This window comes from Onychomys torridus, chromosome 4 (assembly GCF_903995425.1).
Source record: "Onychomys torridus chromosome 4, mOncTor1.1, whole genome shotgun sequence".
Lineage (NCBI taxonomy): Eukaryota > Metazoa > Chordata > Mammalia > Rodentia > Cricetidae > Onychomys > Onychomys torridus.
Window position 1 is genome coordinate 119,648,557 of NC_050446.1, and position 23,043 is coordinate 119,671,599.

Sequence of the window (23,043 nt, forward strand, 5' to 3'; positions counted from 1 at the left end):
TTCAAGCTAATCAACTGTCTCACTCATCCAGAGGGCCTGATCCAGTTGGGGGCTCCTCAGCTATTGGTTCATAGTTCATGTGTTTCCATTAGTTTGGCTATTTGTTCCTGCGCTTTTTCCAATTTGGTCTCAACAATTCTCGCTCATACAATCCCTCCTCTTTCTCGCCAATTGGACTCCTGGAGCTCCGCCTGGGGCCTGGCCGAGGATCTCTTCATCCACTTCCCTCAGTCATTGGATGAGATTTCTAGCATGACAGGGTGTTTGGCCATCTGATCACCAGACTAGGCCAGTTCTGGCTTTCTCTCGTCTATTGCCAGTAGTCTACAGTGGAGGTATCTTTGTGGATTTCTGGGGACCTCTCTAGCACTTTGTTTCTTCCTATTATCATGTGGTCTTCATTTATCATGGTCTCTTATTCCTTGTTCTTCTTCTCTTTTTTTTTTTTTTTTTCTGAGACAGGGTTTTTCTGTGTAGCTTTGTGCCTTTCCTGGAACTTGCTTGGTAGACCAGGCTGGCCTCGAACTCAACGATCTGCCTGCCTCTGCCTCCTGAGTGTTGGGATTAAACGCGTGCACTACAGTGCCCGGTCCCCTCTCTGTTCTTGATCCAGCTGGGATCTCCCGCTCCCCTAAGCTCTCTTTCCCTCGAACCTTGCCCTTCATTACTCCCACTCACATCCAGGTTGTTCATGTAGATCTTCATCCATTTCTCTGTCATTGGGCGAGCCCTGTGTCTTTCTTAGGGTCCTGTTTTCTAGGTAGCCTCCCCCTGGAGTTGTGAGTAGCAGTCTAGTCATGTTTGTTTTACATCTAGCATCTTCTTATGAGTGAGTACACACCACTTTTGTCTTTCTGAGTCTGGGTTACCTCACTCAGTATGATTTTTTCCTAGTTCCATCCATTTACCTGCAAATTTCATGCAGTCATTGTTTTTCTCTGCTGAGCATTACTCCATTGTGTATATGTACGACATTTTATTTATCCATTCTTCAGTAGTAGGGCATCTAGGTTGTTTCCAGGTTCTGGCTATTACAAACAATGCTGATATGAACATAGCTGAGCAAATGCCTTTGTGGTATGATTGAGCATTCCTTGGGTATATGCCCAAGAGTGGTATAGCTGGGTCTTGGAGGAGATTGATTCCCAATTTTCTAAGAAAGCACCATATTGATTTCCAAAGTAACTGTACAAGCTTGCATTCCCACCAGCAGTGGAGGGGAGTTCCCCTTGCTCCACATCCTCTCCAGCATAAGCTGTCTTCTGTGTTTTTGATCTTAGCCATACTGACAGGTGTAAGGTGGTATCTCAGAGTCATTTTGATTCGCATTTCCCTGATTATTAGGAATGTTGAGCAATTCCTTAAATGTCTTTTAGCCATTTGAACTTCCTCTGTTGAGAATTCTCTGTTTAGTTCTATAGCCCATTTCTTAATTGGACTATTGGGCATTTTGATGTCTAATTTCTTGAGTTCTTTATATATTCTGGATATTAGCCATCTGTTTATTTTATTTGTGAATGAGCTTGTTCTCCAATTCCATGGCTGTGTTCATGGACATCCATGACACAAACATGAAACATCATCTTCACACAGAACCTAATACATGAAGAGCCACACTAATGTTATTCATAGTAACCCAAAATCAAAATATCCAAGTGCCTTTCAATGCCTGGATTATTAAACAACTATGAGGCAGCTGCACCATGAAGTACTACTAAGAAATAAACAGGTACAAACTGTTGATATGTGACAACTTGGATGAGTCCCTAGGGAGAAGTTCTTCTGAGACAAAGTATTGAATGTTATTGCATTTATATAATTTTTTTCAAATCAGACAGTTATAGAGGTGATGGTCAGGTTACTGGTTGAAAGGGGTTTCAGTCTGGAAGAGAAGAAAAAGAGAGATAATGGCTTCAATAAGTAGTATAAATACTTTAGTCAGTTCCTGCAACTATAGCACAGTCCCTCAGGGCAGATAATCTCTAAGGATGCAAATATATTTCCCACAGTTACAGATGCTGCAAGAGATCAAGGGTCACTCTTTGCTCCAAGGCAGTATCTTGTCACTTCTTTCTCTAGAGAGAACAGGGCTGGGTCTACACATGACTGGCAGGGGTGAACTCACCTTAGTGCTTTATATAAGACAATAACCATTCTCATGACTCTTCCCAATCACCTCCTAAAGTGCATCCACTATACCATGCTTTAGAAACAAATGTCATCATGAGCTTTGCAGGCATCCCAATCATGCAGGCCATAGTGGTATGGGAATCCTGTGATGGTGTGCTTTTGTTGATTGTAGTGCATATCTCAGGAAGCTGCACATGCTAAAATTACATAAAATTAAACACAAGTGTGCACAAGGATGTACATGTGAGGTCTGAGTTAACACTGTGGCTTAAGATAGCGATATAATTTCCTCTGTGCGTTTTACATCAGATGTTAACAGTCAGGGAGGCTGGGGTACAGTTCTCAGGGAAGTCTTTAATGGTTCTTTGTCACCTCTTATGAATCTGTAATCATTCTTAAATGCTAAAAATGAGCTAAGCATTCAACTCAATAATATCAGAAAAAGTCCAAATGAGCAAGGAAAATATTAACTGAATAGAAGAGAATTAAAAAAAATATATAATTTAGTTCTTTGAAAAGAATGCTTTAAAAAAGGCAGTGGATGCAAGAAAGACATGGCAAAACACAAATATTTTTAAAGTAGGAATATAATGAATCCTGTGCTGTTGAACTGAGAACTTTGAATGCATGTAATTATGGAAAAACTTCAGATGACAAACTTAGCATAAGGACAAAGAGAACCATTCAGTGGATCAATGGGATTAAAGAAATTTAAATGATCATCAAGCAAGTCTCAAACACACTAGGCCCTTAACAAGAAGGCACAAGATCAAGCCAGTCAAAAGTTTCAGTGTGGATGGGGACCCCTCCCCCAAGTTCCTACCTCTGTCAGAAGAGCTACTGTCCATTGATGGATGCTAAGGAAGAGAGTCATTCTTCTTTGAGGATCTGGCCACAGCCAGCTAGGTTGCTTGTGTCCCAGTTGATGACCACATACTCATGTGCATATAGGCAGCACCAGCAGGACTCGGGTTTATTAACATCAACAATGATGACAACAATAACAAAGAGTACATGAAGTTGGGAGGTCTAAGTGAGGACGCAGTGAAAACATCAAACTGGATGACTCCATGGGCAGAAAGAAAGCGATATTAACGATCAAACTTCCAAGACTGTATCTTGAAGGTGGGGCAGGGAGAGGAGCAAACTAGAAGAAAAGCAAGTAGATTTTATGATAGTCAGCAGGGTCAGGATCTTTGAGCTCACTGAGGCTGTTCTGTTGAAAGAACTAGACACCCTTGCCCTAGGTGAGAGGTTCTCAACCTATGGGTACCACATATGAGATATCCTGCATAGCAGATATTTACATCATGATTCATAACAGTAGCAAAATTACGGTTATGAAGTAGCAATGAAATAATGTTATGGTTGGGGGTCACCACACATGAGAACATTATTAAAGGGTCACAGCATTAGGAAGGTTGAGAACCACTGACCTAGGTAGTTGACCTTAGAGAAAAGATTAAAGGAAGTTCAGGGCAGATTAAAGGACATTCCTGGGAAATAGGAAGCCCACCTTTAGGCTTCTGTTTACTTGGCCAGAGTCTGTCTGTCTAGGACTTTGTCACCAGCACTGCCTTTTGGGGGGCTGCTTTGAACCTATCAGGAAGCAGTAGAGGTAGGGAGCATTAAAGGGAATTTGGAAGCAGGTAGTGGTGGATGGTTATGATCAAAATACATTTTGTAAAATCTACCATTGAAAACAGCAGCTACATAGACCCTATCTCGAAAACAACAGCTACGATATCAAAACCCAGTGAGCTCACATGACTAGTGAGTAGCAGGTTCTATCCAGTTATTAGAAGAGGCTCAACTGTTTAACTTAATGCTATTTTTTTTCTAGAAAATAAAACAAAGGCAATTTATTTCCTTTTATTAAGTTACTGAAACCTTAGTTCCAAAATCAGATGAAAATACAAGATAAGAAAATGGAGGCACATTTTATGTGTGGATGTATAGAGAATATATTTGAAATGAAATACAGCCAATGGGTCCAACACTGTTTATAAAAATATTAATCGTGTACATGGAAGCTTATCTCAGAACTGAGTTAATTTCAGTAACAGCATAATTCATTACTTTAATATAAGTGATATAAATCATATGGCTACTTACATGAGACAAAAATTTGATAAAAACCTTTTCACCAATTTATCATTTTATTTCCAAAGCCTTTACAAAACAGGACATTTTTAAATTTCCATGCTTTATTAAATAAAATCCTACAGGAAATATGACCCTTGATAGGCATATCTCTATGAGTTCAAGGCATGACTGGTCTACTTAGAGAGTGCTAAGACAGACCAGGCTACAGAGTGAGACCCTGTGGTGGTTTAAATGAGAATTGCCCCCATAGGCTCATATGTTTGCAGGCTTAGTCACCAGGAAGTGAACTGCTTGGAGGGATGAGGAGGTGTGGCCTTGTTGGAGGAGGTGTGTCACTGGGAGTGGGCTTTGAGGTTTCAAAAGCCCACACCAGGCTCTTCAATGTAATTCTCAGCTACTTTTCTCACACCATATCTACCTACACTCTAGCACCAATTTTGCCATGTTTCCTGCCTTGATGATAATGGACTAACCCTCTGAAACTATAAGCAAACCCCAATAAATTCCTTTGTAAGAGTTGTCTAAGTTGTAGTGTCTCTTTACAGCAACAGAATACTAACACAGACTTTGTATCAAAACCTAAATAAATAAATAAATAAACAAACAAATAAATAAATAAATAAATAAAAAAGAGTAAACTCTTGAAATTAGAGGAAAGTAAAGAGAACAATACTTATAATTCATCAGATTGACAAAGATTAGACAAAAACTGGATAATGCCACTAATTGTCATGAGTGTGTTGGTACACAAGCATTCTCACACAACTAGGAGTTGAGGGTGTCTAACAACACTTTGTCTAATTAAGTTTAATCATCAGACAATACTTCCCTCTTAGGACCATATATAATTGAAAGAGGCTCATGCAAATTCTCATAGGGATATACTGTAAAAGGTCCCCTGCAGCATAATTTTTGGTAGTCATTACTGGGGAGCAGATCCTTCAGTGGGGAGTAGACTGACCCAGTAGGAAGGTATAAACCTTGAAATCCCATGTAGTGGTTGGAAGTAGTTGACTAAGGGCACACAGGGGCGTAGATACATGTCAGAGGAATAGTGCTGAGCAGCAAAGCAAGAAAGAAGCTGGAATATATTCCAATGTACATAATTAAAATGCATGCATACTAATCAATTGCATGCATTTAAAAAAATTCATTCAAGCAAGAGAACATATGTAGAAATAACGTTTCAATGGGAAGAAAGGCAATGAAGGTGAAAATGGAGATAAAAATGCAGAAATATATAAATGCAGAAATGTATAAATGCAGAACAATGTTTGGAGATTATATGGGCTTCTATTGCTATTGTAATGAGTCACACTGCACAGGCATCTATTTTTATGGTCAGAAGATCAAAATAGTTCTTCAAGGCTGTTCCTTTTGCAGAGTTTAGGTGAGAATCAGTTCCCTTGCCTTTTTCAAGGAGGCTGCCTACATTCCTTGGCTTGGGGCTGCTTTCTCCAACTTTGGTACCAGGAGAGAGGCATAAGCTCTCTTCTTGTATGTTCTGTTATGTTTTTAAGGACCTTTTGATGCAGTGAGTACACCTAGATGCTCCAGGGTAACCTCACATTTCAAGTTTCTCAATTTAGTCATATCCAGTGTGTTTCTCCACAGACAGTAGCAGGTTCCAGGTGACACAGAAAGGACTATTTATTTCCAATCACAGGGGGATTTGGTACCAAGATAGATGATGTTAGTATATGTGGATGCATGTGGTCTGAGCAGGCATTTGTGTGGTAGGGGAGTGTAACTAACCTAGCCAGCTTGTCAGATGGCTCAGCCAGTTCACTTTGACACTGAGAAGGCCAGAGTAACTTTCCTAGCTGTGTCCCTTTGTCCCAGAGAATCATCACATAGCAGTCCACACAGCCAGAGAGAGGCCACTGTCTTACATTTTGTGGATTCAGCAGAAACTTCTGGATGGATTTCCAGACACTTGGTGCAAAACCAGACTTCCCTTCCTCCAGAGAAACCAGTCCTGGACTGTGGGATGCTCTGGCTAGCCCTATAACCAAAGCATAGACATGTGTTGATCTGGATGGTATGAGCTATTGTCTAGCAAATATTGACCCACACAGATTTCTCTTTCATCCTCTGTGAATAGCAGACCCACTCCTGTTGGGTTTGCCCATGTGATCTGCCTTGGCTGATACAGTCAGTATTCACAGACATTATATGAAGAGCTTTAGGGGCCATCCTCATTTAAACCACCACAGTGATCATCCTTACCATTCTGATAGGAAAAAATTCTCATTTGGTGGCTTATGTAAAATCTGTAAGACCATGCCACTATAGCACAGCAAAGGGCCAGCCTTCATAATGGAGCTTCAGCCAGGAAATACAATGTATGCATTTTATCCCACTACTGTCACTGAAAGATATACAAGCAGGCCAGGAAGTGCTTCATAAGCGATCAAGGAGGCATTAGGAGGTCTAAGGTGTTGTCTGGCTCCCTCTTCTCTTTCCTCCATGTCCTACCTGGCTTCCCTTTTTGGTGTTTGGCAAAGTCACTAGAATAGATAGCTTTACTTCATACCACTCCTTTCCATCCTTTTTGGCTAGGTAGGTCCCAAGTGAGACTGGCCAGAGAAAAAGCTTCCTTTAACTGACAGTGGTTTTGATTTGAAAATGTTCCTACAGTTTAATGATACTCTTGTACATTTCAAAGAATAAAGCTTTGCACATCATAAAAAAGCTTGGTAGGCATTTCTGGGGCTGCTGACACAGCGGGGCTCGTCAAGGTCCAGCAGTCCTGAACAGTGTCTATAGATTAATGCAATTCCTTGTGAGATCAAGAGTGTCCCAGGGTGGAGGAGTGCTCACTTATGAGCTGTCAGAGCTTTGAAAACTCCCAGATCTGAATACAAAAGCCAGACTCTAACAGAAAGGAGAAGTAGTAGTTTTGGAGAGTGACCATCAAAGTCCAATTAGGAGCTGTGACTCCTGCTTGTTGCACATAGTCTAGACACAATTGGATCTACAACAAGGCTTCTTAAATAGTGACAGCAATAGCTACATTGAAGATTCTTTCCCAAGTTCACTGCTGGCATTGTTCAGAGCCGAAAGAATGAAAATGTTCAGAATATTTAACATCTCATCTGAATCTAGCACGAGGTGACTTTTGACCATCAAGAGTGTTTTCACTTCATTTCCTTCCAATCTCCATCCTCTCTCTCTTTCTCTTTCTTTCTTTTATTTTTTGACAATGGACAAGGAGACTGGCCATGGATTAAGGGTGAATTGAAATAAAACCTGAAAGATGCTAGAGGCTTGGCTCCTCTCCTCCCACCCTCCCCAAATCTCCTTTTCTTTCTCTGGAATCTGAAACCATGTAATTTAGAAATTGCTTCTCTCTTTCCAGCCCGATTTTCTCTGCCACAAAAGTAATTTTTAAACATTCTAAAGCTTTTATTTCCAGGCTTCAGCCCTGTGCCTGTGTCCAATGAATGTTTCCCAGCATCTGAGCACTTGAATAGCTGATGTATTGAGAAGTGTGGCTGGCTAGCCACCTTGTCACAAGGTTCAGCAACAGAGCAGGTGGAAAAGTGAGGGGAATGTGGGATCTGAGACAGAGCTGGTAAGCACAGTGGATTGGCTAGGGTACCAGATTTTTGGATGTGGAGTACTCAGTCTACTTGGGACACTAGTGTGGGAAATGAACAACATGGGATATTCAGCCAGTTCAGGGAGAGTAGTTTTCCATAGCAGTCAAGGTTAAAGTTAGGAAGTAGTCACAGTTCTTGTTCTTAACTAGTATTCTTAACTTTGAATCCTCAGTGTGTCTACTGAGGCTCCCAGGAACTCCTAAAGGCATCAGGAGCTGTTTCTAAATATGAGAAATGCAACAGCATCAAGCAGACACCATGCAAGCTGCTAACTTAAGGCAGTCTCTAGTTTGGACACCAGACTATGTGGCCTGTATGCATTGCCCTGTTATCATTTCTTTGCAAAGCCTGGCTTTGGGCCATGACTCTGATGAAATGCAATTGTTGGATTAAAGTCAACTGGGAGCTGGCAACAGATCTAACGGTGTCTGATCTGAGAAGCTGTGTGGTCCTGCCCAAAAGGTACATGTGTTCATTAGTGAGTGGTGATGGTTAGGAGTAAAAGAATTCATTCTCCTGTTGATGTGTGTGCCAGATAGTTTTATGTCAACTTGACACAAACTAAAGTCAGTCATCTGAGAAGAGGGAGCCTCAACTGAGAAAATGCCTTTGTAAGATTGGGCTGAAGCCAAGCCTGTATGGCATTTTTTAAATTAGTGATTGATGAGGGAGGGCCCAGTCCATTGTAGGTGGTGCCATCCCTGGGCTGGTAGTCCTGGCTTCTATAAGAAAGCAGGCTGAGCAAGTCATGATGAGCAAACCAGTAAGCAATACCCTTCCATGGCCTCTGTCTGCATTAGCTCCTACCTCCATGTTCGTGCCCTGTGTGAGTTCCTGTCCAGGCTTCCTTAAGTGATGGACTATAATGTGGAAGTGTGAGCCAAGCAAACCCTTTCCCCCACAAGAGGCTTAGGTCATGCTGTTTCATCACAGCAATAGAAACTCTAAGACAGTGTGTCTGTCTTGTTTTCTCAAATCATTCTTAAGATACCAGCGTATAAGTACTAACTAGATTATATGAACTGACCACTGACTAAGGCTACTGGGTGTTTCTTTGGCTCAGAAAGTACAAAAATAAATGACCAAAACACAAAGGGCACCATGAACTGGTAGAGTTTGAGAAGCTGTGGTCAACTGTGTATGAAGAATGGCCTATAAAACAGAAACAGTGAAAGGAGCCTATTAGACAACTGACGTCAATGTGGGAAGCAGTGATTGCAGGAGCCAGCAAGAAAGGGAAAGGGCTATGATTGTGAAACCCTAAAAGATGAGAATAGAGATGCTACCATGAAGCGCTCGCGCTCTCTCTCTCTCTCTCTCTCTCTCTCTCTCTCTCTCTCTCTTTCTCTCTCTCCTCTAATTGAAAAACAGATTTTTTTCTGTGTGAAGCTGGCTCTTTAACTATTGGGAAACTGCAAACTAGACCTAAATATTCTGACGAAAGCTCCCCTAGATGAATCACTTGCACTGGCATGGGCTCCAGGAATTGGAGGTAACATCTACCTCCTCCTGGGTCCCCCTGCTCCCTCTGGCTCCACCTATTGGCAAAAGTAGCACTGAGCTCTGTGATTAAGCAAAGATGTGATTTTTGCAACCTCACTCCCAGCCCTGAAAAATAGGGTATCCAAAGAGTGTTTGGAGTCTGACATAATAGTGCATGCCTGGACTCCTAGCACTTGGGATATGGAGGCAAGACAATCAAGAATTCAAGGTCATCCTCAGCTACATAGCAAATTCAAAGCCAGCCTGGAATATCTGAGGCCCTGTCTTAATAAAACAAGCAAAAACAAAATGGTGCTTAGAGCCAAGAAATAATGCTTGAGTAGCTGATTCAGAGCCCCCAGGCTCCAGTACTGAGGCTCTTACCCCAATCCCTCAGCCACCTCTTGAGAATGGCTGTGTCTGAATCTTGGCTCCCTATCCTGATCTTATGGGATAGAAGTGGATCAGCCATGATTAAACCCTCCCACACATTCCAATCAAATGCAGTCATAGAGTGAGGTCATGGATTTGGATCAGAGTTGCTGATCTTTAAACTAAGGTCCAGAGTTGAGCAGAAGCTGAGGTAGAAGTGGAACTATAGAGGATAAAGGACTGACAAACTTGCAGTCCACGTGTGTGTCACCTTTGTGTAACCACCCTTCCTAACTACTATGCTTTGCCCAGCGTTTTATCTAATCTGCCTCTCACCTGGTTTCTTTAAAGCAGTTACTATTTTATTATAACACAATACAGACTATTTCCTTTAGCATGTAATATGGTCAGTCACATGTTTGATTGCCACTGTGGTTATCTGAGTCTGCCCTGTCAAGGTTTAATAACCTCAAGGAAGGCAGAGAACATCCACATTTTTTAAAAGACTATATCCTCAACATCTCACCTGCTACCCTGCTGCTACATACATATTTTAAACTAAGTCACAAAGAAAAGTAAAACTTTTATGTAAAAGGAGAGAAAAGATTAAGGAGGTGTGAGCAGGACCTAAAATTAAAGAAATACAATTATTAGCTCTGGTGCAGCTTGGAATTTCTCTATAGTGTCCATTATCAATTGGCTTGCTACACATTTGTCTGATACAGTGTTCAACCCTCTTGCCTTCAGTAGAATGCACTCTCTATAAGAATAGAGAGATATCTAGTCTGCTCTTACATCTAATATAGTGCTGGGTATAAGGTAAGAGCTTAAAATATTGATTTGAAGAAAACTTTTTCCCAGTGTTTTTCTTTGAGCAAAGGATACCCTTATTGCACTATTACAACAATCCTGACTGTTACTACTATTCCTAGATATGGATGGTAGGAAGGGCCAAGGCATGAAGACTTGCTAGCCAGCACATTACTGCATCAGGGCCACCTATCTGGTAAGAGGTGGGGATAGCTACTCTACTTCCCTGACCTTACACACCTCAGCATCTCAGTGGCCATTTGTCTACTTCTTATTCTTCCTCGGATATTAAACATGATATTCTCTCTGCTTGGGCTTTAACCTTTCTATCTCCCCACTTCTCCCAGTCCCACCCCCAACAAACTTTCCCATTTACCTGTTAATGTTTCTCTATCCTTGCTAAAGGCCCCTTCAGAGCAGTGCTCCTGGTGTCCAGACTCCACATTACACTCTTGCTCATTTACTCTCAAATATGCAGGACTGTGTCCACTAGCATGTGATCAGTACATTATAGATAAGTGACATTTAATCCAGAGCCAGGAGCCTATGAGTCAAGACCAAGAACATTCCACTCAGGAGTACACAAACATTTTAGTTAAGAAGTCTAAACTTCAAAGAAACTCTTGATACCACAGAGGCTTCTGATATATATCTTGGTAAATAACTGCCATTTTGCCAATTGCCATAATCAGTATCAGAAATTGGTTGCATTCAGAAGCCTCTTGACTAGCATAATCATTATTATAAATTATTAAAGTTATTCAAAGTCCGTAGGCTAGCCAATATTTTTGTTTATTTTATTGAAATCCTGGAGACAGAACCCAGGACCTTATGCACTCTAGGCAAGCATTTTTTAACTCTAAGTTATACTCTCAGCTCACAAATCTCTTTTTAAACATTCTTCAGAATTATATAGTGAAAAACAAGAACTCTGCATTTTCAACTGAAGCTGAGGCCCATGCCATGACTCCTGAACAGTCCTGTGACTGAGTGACTTTAAGAGCCACTTGTTTTGACCCTTGTATGAGAGAAGTCAAATGAAACCCATCACCTTGACTGCCTGATCTAGACAAGGTATTATGGAACCATGGGCATACCCATTATACATGGGTTGTCTTGCCAGCTGCCATTACAAACACAGGTATGAATAGACATAGCAGAGACTACCAGACCTTCAGGGTCTGAAATATTTGCTATCTGGTCTCTTACACAAAAAGAAAATGTTTTCCCACTTATGATACTATCCCATCTGGTTCAAATGATCGTTTCATACAAAATGGTAAGCAAACTGCATTAAAGGGCAGACTTCTGGGCTTTCACTGAGCCATATGGAACAGACTGACCTATTTTGTGCTTGCTGGCTAATATATGTTCATATAATAAATGTTGAACTGTGAAGTAGAATTAGGCTGAAGACTTGCTCTCATTATAACCTAATAATACAGTTATGGAAGAATCATTAACCTGAACTCACCTCAGATTTCTTTGGTGGCTTCAGTTTCTATGAAAAAGAATGTTAAGGTTGTGCAAGACTCATGTTCAAATTGACTCAAGTGGGTTCCCAAAGTGAAGCTATGCAGTGTTGCTCTGTGTACCCAGGAGGCTAATACTTCCCCTACAGAAGGCACAATGGGCTTTGTCACTCTGTCCTTCACAGCTATCATGACTATTCCCTGCTAGTATAAATCCCATTAAGATGAGAAAGTACCTGTCTCATCCACCTTTATCCCTAATGCCCAGTCCGTCTTAGAGTTCTAAGTTATTTTCATAGAAGTTAAAACCTACCTATAGCAATATCTGATGAGGCATCCTTGGAAGGTTAGTAATGATAAATTATAGTTGGTTAAAGCATAAGCCTAGAAGTCACCTGTAGTACATACAAGATCAGGAGCTGGAACATAGTAATGTCCATGAGTTCTGTTTGACTTATTATCAGGCCATCTCACCTCCTCTTCTGGGCTTGGGAGACGTAACTGCATAAGACATATAGCTGACACACTGACTTCTTGATTCACTCATAGGCCTTGGAGACAGCCATCATCCCAATCAGAGAATGAGGCACAGCTATAGATGGGGGAAAGAAATTGCTTTCCAGTTAGGTACTCATGGAGACAATGATCTTTTCACCTTACCATATTGTCTCCATGGTCAATGTATACTATTTAATTGAGGGATGTGATGAAATTGCCAGTGAATTACCTTCTCCAGGACATTTCCACAAGAGAGTAGTAAACAGTCCAGCTCCTCAAGCTAACATGCTCCAGCTTCTGATGGTTAGAGTTGTCAAGGTAGCTGCCATCAGAAGATGTGGTCATGGTCAACAAATTCCTAGTCACAAAACGTCTGCAATAATAAGTTAGTAAAAAAGTGGATGATTCTGGAAAGAAGATGGATTTTAACTTTGTTCCTTTTACCTTTTTTCCTCCTTCGTGTATCATTTCCATGCAGAAATTGCAAATTAATGGTCACACCGAACTATCTGTCAATGTATTACTGTTCTTGCAGCGTCAAATTATGTTGGCAATAATGTTTCCAGCTGCCTAGGACTCCATTGCAATTTAATTTGAAAGGAACTCAAATTGCATCTCCAAATGGATAAAAAATTAATTTTACATACATGCTAGCCACCTCCACATTTTCAGCCCCATGCCCCAAATTATCTCAATTTAGGTTCAACTTTGAACAGTACATGTGCCCCAGCCAGTTGTGCGTGCAAAGATGAATACTTGGTAAATTCATGAACTGGAAATCTGCTTTCTATTCCTTTCTTTAATAAGATGTTCTGCTTTGATTAAGGTCATTAGGAGATTCTACAGCTATTGCCTTTGACTTAAAGGCTGAGTCCATGCAGAACAAAACCAGAAGGCAATTCTGACTTAACCACATGATTGCCCTCAAAATTGGAACACAAAGAGAGCCCTGAAACAGCCTGTTGCTTATTGCTTTTTCCTGTATTATATTAGTGCCTTGGTTATGCTATTGAGGTCAGGCATCATTGGCTTTTTTAGATTTACATATATATATATATATATATATATATATATATATATATATATATTTTAATTTGTCTACCTCTCTAACCTATATATTAGCTCTATGTTAAAGTTAGCATGTGACCAAACCTCCTGCAATTCAATTAGAAGTTGACAAAAGTCTCTAGATGTATTAAACAGAGAATTCAAGGCAGTCACAATGTCCAGCAAGGTCCTTGGAAAAAGTTACCAGCAAATGGTGGTGTGAGAGCTCTAGACTTTGAATATATTGACCTTGGGATTTGTGTCTGTAAGCAGCATCCCAAACACAGAGAACAACACAGAAAAAAGCAGGGAATGCCAAAGGACTGTGCATGCTATATTTCCCTTTAGGAGTATAGGGTTTGATGTATGAGTAGCAGAAATTGAAGCAGAGGGATTTGGGGTAGAAGGTCCCAGTGGAGGTAAGAAAAGCTAAGCTGCCTTTCTGAGGTGGCAATAGTTTCTTAAATGTAAGGGAAACACATGTATGGACACATGCATATACAAGATGGGACCCCTGGAGTCAACTCCAAGTACATTATAAGCTGATCACTTTGGTTTTCCACAAGAGAATGTCAGCTTTTAAGACAAGCCATTCTGTGAACTCTAGTTCATTACTCACTCATTGGTCAAGTTCTTTGAGTTGCACAGAAGCAGTCACATTAGACCCGTTCAGCATCCTATTTGATAGCTTCCTTGCCTCTCCTCCGGGCCTAGTTTCTTTTCCCTTGCTGTGATAAAACATTGACTAAAAGCAACTTGTTGAGGAAAGGGTTTACTTGGTTGACAATTTCAGGTCACAATCCAACACTGAGAGAAATCAGGTCATGAACTCAAGGCAGGAACTTGGAGACAGAAAACATGGAGGGTCTCTGCTTGTGGGCCTTTTCACTCTTATGCTCAACTAGCTTTCTTATACCACTCAGATCTATCTGCCTAGGCATAATGTTGCCCACTGTGGGCTATGCCCTCCCACATCCATCAAGACAGTCTCTTACAGACATGGCAGCTCCAGTCTGATTTTGGCAGTCTCTTATTATAGACTGGCTCAAATGAGTCAAGGTTGTGTGTACTTGACAACTGAAGATAACCAAGACAACTCAATCTAATCCTATGATGCCTTTGTGTTGTCTTTCTCTAGCCCTGTGAATGCAGTACTATTCCAAACAAGCTTCTGATAATACACACACACACACACACACACACACACACACACACACACACTCACACTCACACTCACACTCACACTCACACGGACATGTGTGTGCACACACAGGCACCTGCACCTAGCACATGCAAAATCATAAATGAGCCTAGACTATAAGGACAAGTGGAGACCTATAGCCTATTTCCATTGTCCTTTGACCCAACTGTGTTTCTTTCCTAAAGGACTTGTGCAAATACATGTGGAGAACTTAAGTTCTGTCTGCTCTTCTTCTCAGCCATTCTTTGTCCCAGCAGTGCTCACAAAAAGGGGCAACCAAGGAAAGTAGGTCTCACAGCCCCTGCAATGACTTTGGAGCTATGGGGACAGGAAATTCTAGAGTTTCAGTGACCTGAAGCATAGTCAGAAGGGAGGTCAGGGGAAAGGTGGGCACAGTGCACTGGCTGCTGAGCCCTTGTCCTGGGAAGAAGTCAGTCTGACAAGGTTCACATGGGCTCAGAACAAGGCCCATGGCCTCACTGCAAAGGTGTTAGGATGAGAACCACTCTGATTTTTCCATGATAGACTAACTTTCAGCAGCTCAAACAAGCCAGCAGGTCTGTGCTCTGTCTGTTGTCTTCTTGTCTGTCGTTACTGAAGAAGGTCACATGGACAGGACCTTATCTGGAAGCAGAGACCAGAGGCTGTAGGCTTGGATGTATTTACATGGGGGATATAAATTCAACAAACCAATCTCTACTGCACACACAAGACTTTCTCAGCAATTTCCAACTTGTTTGCACCAACCCAAATGTAAACCCAGGACTTTGTCCACCGAAGGCAATTACTGGAGCAGAATCTCAGTTTGGCAGGTGAGGCTTGTTGGGAGGTGGGGGTCATCACACTGAAAGCGTGAGTGTTCCCATCACATGGTCTGAAAACTAGTTTCTCTTACGTAGGATTTCAGGACATTTTCATGATTGAAAACAAAGCAGAAAAGAAATGTGCGCCTCAGAGATCCTGCTGATGTGCTGGCATGAACAGAGTGGGGAGGGTGGAAACAAGGGATGGGAACTCAGTTTCCTAGAACAAACTACCATCTGGTCATCTCATAGGAAGTCTGCTTGACAGAGCCTAGAGATGCTGGACAAACAGAAAATAGTCACTGGCAATCTGGGAGACAAATGTATAAACAAGCAACTCCTGGGCCGTGTGACAAATGCCAAGTATGATAGACAGTGGTGCATGGAGATATGGCTACATTCCATTCATGGAGCCTCAGTGACATATACCATGGAGTTGTTTCCCAAAGGCAGGAGCTAAAGCACTACCTAGCCCACAGCTCCTGCCTCATAGCCACCGCCTCTGCTTTCTAGAACGTAAATTACCACAGTCACAAGACACTTTCAGCTGCATGTATCTTACCCAGAAGGCCACTAGAGCCCCAACTTACTGCATTTGAACTGCGATTTCTCTAAGCCTTTTAATTTTCATAGGCTAGGGGCCTCCAAAATCATCTCCCAAGGTCTCTGTAATATACAGGTGTGTTCTGAGTCCCATTTTCCTGGTGATCCTGTGGAGAGTCCTTTTTATTTGGCTGAAGTGTGCATACATGTCTCAGCTCTGTAAATAGTAAATATTTTTGTGATATCTGAAGACCATGTTTGGAGGTTGAGGAGTCACATGGGGAGCTGTCATATTTGTGGATTCTCCCAACATTCTACTATTTAATTACTTCTCTACCTCTCTTAATTTATCCACCCCTCATGACCTTGGTGTTTGTCTTTCTGTGGAGGCTTAGTGGGCCTGGAAGCAAGGCTCTGGGATTGAATATTCTACTCTTAAAACACTCCTGTACATATGGTTATCAATGACTAAACTTAGTGGGTTATAAACAATAACAAAAATGATACAGTTTGGAAGGGGTTATGTTGTGTTTGAGGAACATGGGGAAAGTTGGAAGGGAAAATGAGACTAGTATGATATTTTACTTTATACATACATGAAATCCCTGAGAATAAAGACAAAAACTTTCAAAGGCTTCTTAGGGCATTTCTCCAAGAAAGGCAGTTCTGTGTAAGAGGAATCCCCACTGTTAGGGAAAGGCAATTTTCTCTCTTTACAGTTCATTTTATGCTCATTAACAGCCCTCTGAGATTAGTGCAGTAATTTCCACTTTATAGATGAGGAGATGGAGGCACAGAGATGAAGTGCCCTTGGCCAAGGTCACTTAGCTACTGAGTACCAGAGTCTGGCTTCCAGCCATGCTCCAACTCTATCATGTGTTCTTAGGAGAAACAGGATCTATGTCTGTGCCCCAATATTCCTACACTGGAGGGAAGCTCTTTGCTGGGTAACGAGCTTCCAACTTCCCTTGCCCCCCACCAAGACTACCTATAAGAAAGTCATAAAGGTGTTTATATGTGTATCTGCACAGTTGGGTTGCAGAAAAATAGAGTGGGGATTGAAGATAGGCCAGTGTACAGCTTAGCATTAAGATCCAGCATGGTCCTTTCTGGTAACAGATCCCAGGCTCTTAAGTACAAAGCAATTTTTGTGTTACAGTTTTTGTTTTTTCCCTAGCATTCTTCAAGGTCTCTCCCAAATTCCAAGCGACTGTGGTCTGCCTCATGTTTATGCTCCTATGCTGACCTATCTCCAGTGGTGGCACAGTAGAGAAAATCAAAGGTTTAAGACTTCCTCAGACTATGAATCTCAACCCTGCCTCTTACTGTGTGGCTTGAGGACAATCTTTTCACTTCTCAGAACTTTGGTTTTCTCTAGAGTCGGTCTTCTGATGCTTCCTTAAGAGTTGCCATAAGGTTTATCAAGCCCAGCACGTATCCTTCCCATGGCTATGATGTTCTGGTCCACTTTTTACCTCTCTTGCATACTAGACATGGGGTTAGACAGTTGCAAATTCAAAGCTTCGTTTTGCCACTTGCTAGACTTGTTACTTGATCCAAGTTCCAGGACCTCTCCAAGTCTTGATTTGTCAAATGAGTTGGCAATCCCTCCCTTCTAGCATCATGATTCAGGAAATAGAACAAGCACTTCCTGGAAGCTGTTCCATTGATGGTATTTTATTTGTACTTTTAGGCCACACTGGACATCTCAAAAATTGTATTTGACATGGAATTTTGTAGTATTTGAGATACTTAATGAAACTATGTCCTTAGCCTTAACCAAGTATTAAATATCGCTGTTTTCATTCCCTAATGAGGGAGTAGAGGGCCCCATGAGGTAACTATCTTCCTGGGGTGTAGTGTTAGTTTTGAAGAAGTTCCCAGAGGAGGAGTGTGAGAAATGTATTACTTGGGGATAAATACCAGCAGAATTTGGGAATCTAAACAGATTGAAAAATTCCTACTGGACAAAAGCTGGAGAGGATGCTAACATTTCCCAGGCAGAAGGTTCCCTCCCTTACTATGCCTGTATATCTGCAGTCACTGCAACCTGGACCACCCAAAGACACCCAGCCAAGCAGTCATAGCCATGCCTGGTCACAACCCCTGACCGTGAGTCCCACACATTTTAATCTTTCGTTCCATATAGGTTCAGCATACTGGACCCTGAGCAACTTGTCTGATGTCACTTTGACAAAGTCATTCATTTGCTTCTGGGACTCCGGATCTCTTTTGCACAAAGAGCATGGATAACTGGGCTGAAGAATAAGTGTGAATTCCTCAGTTGAGGAGAGGCCAGAGCTACTGATTTAAGCAATATGCACAGCTATGGGATGGCTCAGCCTCCTGTCTGACACACTTGTGAAGTGTGTGCCTTGGCAAAGCTCTGTTATAAGCTACACTACTCCCATAGAGGTAAATTAGGGAATTCAGTTGGCGTCAAGAGCTCCCACCCATAGCCATTCTTGTCTGTGCCTTGGTGCAGGGGCAGCTATACTCTGAAAGCTCTGGGTGGGAACTTGAGGACCATACCCTAGTCTATTGCACTGCATAATGATGCTACCAAGAACTGCCATTTGTAAGACACTCAGGTGGTGTATAGCATATGAAAGAGGATTATTATTCTTATGACTGTTCCTGTTGCTATAAAACAAACCACCAGCTATTTTATATGGTGTGCTTATTAATTCCAGGTGCAACTCTAATGGCTCAGGATATTTCATATGGATCCACCCTCTCCTGAAGTGGGGTTAGCTTCTATTATCACCAATTTACAAATGAAGTAAAAAGTAGACTCAAAGACATGGCTTAACTTGATAATGTCCTATAAGCATTGTGGTGTTAAATGCTGATCAGATCCCTATCTTCACTATTCTTGTTTGTTTTAATTTGTTTTGTACAAAAATCATCTGTTTACCTCCTGCAAGGTATAATGATCAATGTACAGATTACAAAGAAAGACATGGTCATTGTTATATAAGGGGGGCCTGGGACAAAGATCAGTGAGTAAAGGGAGATGAGGAACAGTGTTGGGGAGCAGCAGACTGGTAGAATGATATGGAAGAAGTGGAAGGGACAGAAAGAAGAGTGAAGTGTTGCAGGATGCTAGCAAGTGATACGTCCTATTGTAAGTGAGAGTGGCAAGGTGAATTCAGAGGCCAAGTTCATGCATCATTGTGGCCATACAGATGGATTAGAGGCTGAATGTCTGTCTGCGATGTAACCACTCCAAATTTTGCATCTGCATGGGAGAAAGGGGCAGGGGAGAGAACCTGTAGCTGAGTTAAACACAGAAGGCAGTGCAGAACTCCAGCCGTCATCTGAACAGTACATCACAGAAATGTGTGCACTTGGGAGCATCCAACAGTTCTCAGTGGAACTTTGATGAAGCCCTAATTTCATATGTTTGTGCTTGGCACATTTCATTGTGAAGGGAATAGAAAAATTTTCACCATACTTATTTTTGTTTTGTCATAGATATGTGTGCTTAAATTTATATATAAAAAAAATGATTTAAAGAAAAATTTCATGTAAATTATGCTGCAGGTGGCAAAAGTCACAGGAGACCATGGGGAGATTGAATGCACATGGAACAACTTGCTTCCTATAGTGTCCTCAAAACTCTTGTGTCTTGTGTGTATTTTCCAGATCCTGTGCATGGCCCTCAGAATGTGGAGATTGTGGACATTCGGGCCAGGCAGCTGACCCTGCAGTGGGAACCCTTTGGCTATGCAGTAACCCGCTGCCACAGCTACAACCTCACGGTACAATACCAGTATGTGTTCAACCAGCAGCAGTATGAGGCTGAAGAGGTGATCCAGACTTCTTCCCACTACACCCTACGGGGTCTACGACCCTTCATGACCATCAGACTGCGGCTGCTGCTGTCCAACCCCGAGGGCCGGATGGAGAGTGAGGAGTTGGTGGTCCAGACTGAGGAGGATGGTGAGTGAGGGAAGCCAGTTTATGGGAACAGAGAAGGTAAAGTAGGCTCAGGGGTCATGCCAGTAAGTGGTGAGAAGTGTGTGTGTGTGTGTGTGTGTGTGTGTGTGTATGTGTGTGCATTCATATGGAGGTTAGAAGTCAGTGTTGCAAGTGTCTTCTCTATTTTTTTTTCCATATAACTTTTTGAGACATGGTCTCTCTTTGGGATTTGGGGATCACTGATTTGGATAAACTGACAAGCCTCAAAGATCTTCCTACCTTGGTGTTCACAACACTAAGAATATAGGCACCCTCCGCCATACACAGTTTTTATTAGGATATTGGGAATCTGAACTCAGGTCCTCAGTCTGACACAGGAAGCTGTTTACTAATTCATTTCATCCTTCATCTTTAATTTTCCCATTGTTCTCAATGTCTCCATAGAAGGGCTTTATAGACTGTGCAAAGTATAATCCCAGAGTGGTTATGATGCCATGAGCAGTGACAGCTCTCCCATAAGTATGTGCTCCTGCCACTACCCCCCATTCTCTCCTCATATCCTGTCACTCTTTCTCCCCAAGACTTAACTCTTCAGATGCCTCCTGGAAAGGGTATTTATTTTATTGTTTAAAACATGCTGAGATTGAAAACTAAACAACTTGAATCTGCACAAATTAAAAGGAAAATAACACACAGACTAGCTTAAGGCTTAGCATGCACACTGAATGAGCTCAAAGCTGATTATTCACCTGGATGTCCCACAGGCATCTCAAATACCATGTATTGCAAAACGAACTAATGTTCTCTTCTAGGATGACTTATCTTCTTGCGTTCCTCCTTTCAATGAGCTACATCTGGGAGCTCAAGAGACTAGAAAATCAACCTAGGATTTTTTCCAGCCACCAAACCTCCCTGCTCCTCCCCCAACCCCTCCACACCCCCTACCCACCCATCCCACCTCCCCCTCACCTTAGTCCACCTCCCCCATCCCACTTCCCCACCCTACAAGGCTCTATGGAGTCTTGATTTTTTGCACTGCTTCTTTGAATGTGTCTTCTACCTTGAGAATACTGGAGTGTGGAGACTTCTTTTAAATAGAATACATAACTAACTTTCTATCTGTCCTTGTCAATGTTATTCTTTCTGTTTAGACTGGTGTGTGTCTCCATGTCTGCAGGACATATTCCTCTATTGCTATTCCAAGGTTTTACTTAAATTTTACTTTCTCTGTAAATTTTCTTTGCCTCAAGTTTCTTGATTGTTTCATCCCAGGATTCCAGTATAATCTGGATGTAAGTCCCCACAGTAGCTATCTTATGTGGGCTAGAATTTGCAATATCTAAGACATACCTAAGAAACACTTTACTGTGTGTTTACTTTGGTTTTCTCCTTGGCCTGGCTCGTTTCTGGCCCTATTAAATTCTCTAGAATCTGACTCAATGTGGCTTTGTGTACAAGTGATTAATGAGTTTGGGTAGGGATGACAAACAGGCCAGGAAAGTGGAGGAAGCTATGTTACAACTTCTGGGAAGGTCCAAGGAGAGCTCTCCAGGGTGGGTTAAGTGTCACAGATGTTCCAAACCAGGGGAGGGATCTGAAGCTTTCCCTAGATCTGGTTCCATTTTTTCAAACATGCAGAACCCCTAATCTAACAGGGTGATAGCACTCTTTGAGAAGGTAGACTCTCCGAGCCAGTTTGCCTGGGGCACCCTCTTTAATCTCTTAGTGCATTGGTTTTCTCACTTAGAGAATGGACTTGATGTTAATACTACCTTGTAGTTTATTATGAATATTAAAGAGGATGGTAGATTAAAAACAATGACCTGAGACCTAGCAATGGGCTTTCAATAAGCATAGCTGTTACATTTCCAACAAGCCACAGGGAAAAAAATCCTGACCAGAAAGCCTCTGGTACAAAGAACTCAGCCAACCAGCTACTGTGGACACATCTCCATGCTCTCACCAACCATTCCCTGGTTGTAGAAAGTATGTTGAGTACGGGCTCCTGGCTGAAGAAGCAGGGTCGTGGTCAGTGATTACTATTCCCAGGCTGTCCCATAGTACTGGCACGGGGGAGCCTTTCTTTACAAATCATCATGATACAGCCAAGGAGCAACTCAGAGGGAACCCTTCTCAGGTACTCCCTCAGCCCCTTTGAACTGCAAGATGAGAATGACCTCCATCTGCAGCAGCAAGTCCCATGTTCTAGCTTTAAACTGTGTCTCGTCCTCTCCCTTTCTCATTTTTATCACCAAGAGAAAAATAAATAAACCACAAAGCCTTTATCAAAACAATGTGGGAACAGCAGTGCTTTGAAATTAAATTTATAGTAAACATTATTAATAAAACATCAATTCCTGCTTCAGGAGATGTGTAGACATTATCATATTAAAGACACCAACATATAAGACACCCTTCCTTGGTCTGTAGCTCTTCTGAGGCCATAGCTCAGAAACTGCTGGAAGGTTTCAGCGGGGTGTGGAGACTCTTCAGCAGTTTGTATTTGTCTTTGTTGCATCGCCTCAATATGTTGCTCAGCCTACTCTCAAACTCATGGCTGAAGTCATCTTCCAGCCTCAGTCTCTCGAGTATCGAGAACTAAGGCATGCATCAAGACTGCTGTGGACAAACCCTGTAGGTCAGGCCCAGGTTCCCTTCTCCCTAGAGGGAGAAAGCATTGGCTCCTTGTCTTCAAAACTCATTCACAGTGAGAGTATACTGAGGTTGGAGCATAGCAGGGATCCTTACCTGAAATTCCCTCCAGGATCCAGAGAGCAGCCTCCCAGATTGGGCTCACTGATTTGGTGTTGCTCTCACCTGTTCTCAAAATTTTTGAGGGGGAAGGGTTCAGGATCAGTCATTTTAGCACCCAAGTACCTTTGAGGGTCCATAGAATAACTGCTAGAGAGCAGATCCTGGTCCCTGAGATACTGGGGAAACAGCTGTTAATTTAAAAAATTGAGTGGACTTTTACTTTGCTGTTTTCTACAAATATCTCAAATCTTTATGGTCACCATCCAGCTTTAGCCAAACTGCAGCTAAGTGTGTGA

The 23,043-nt window shown here is 41.9% G+C and overlaps 1 protein-coding gene across 13 annotated transcripts in view; it reads left to right on the plus strand.

Moving 5' to 3' along the window:
- The window catches only part of Ptprt (protein tyrosine phosphatase receptor type T), a 1,144,051-nt gene that overhangs the window by 710,077 nt on the left and 410,931 nt on the right, over positions 1–23,043 (plus strand). For all 13 annotated transcript variants that reach the window (XM_036185148.1, XM_036185155.1, XM_036185146.1 and 10 more), the window contains exon 8: positions 19,718–20,014. In XM_036185148.1, the coding sequence (XP_036041041.1) occupies positions 19,718–20,014 (297 nt within the window). The remainder of the gene's footprint in view (positions 1–19,717; positions 20,015–23,043) is intronic.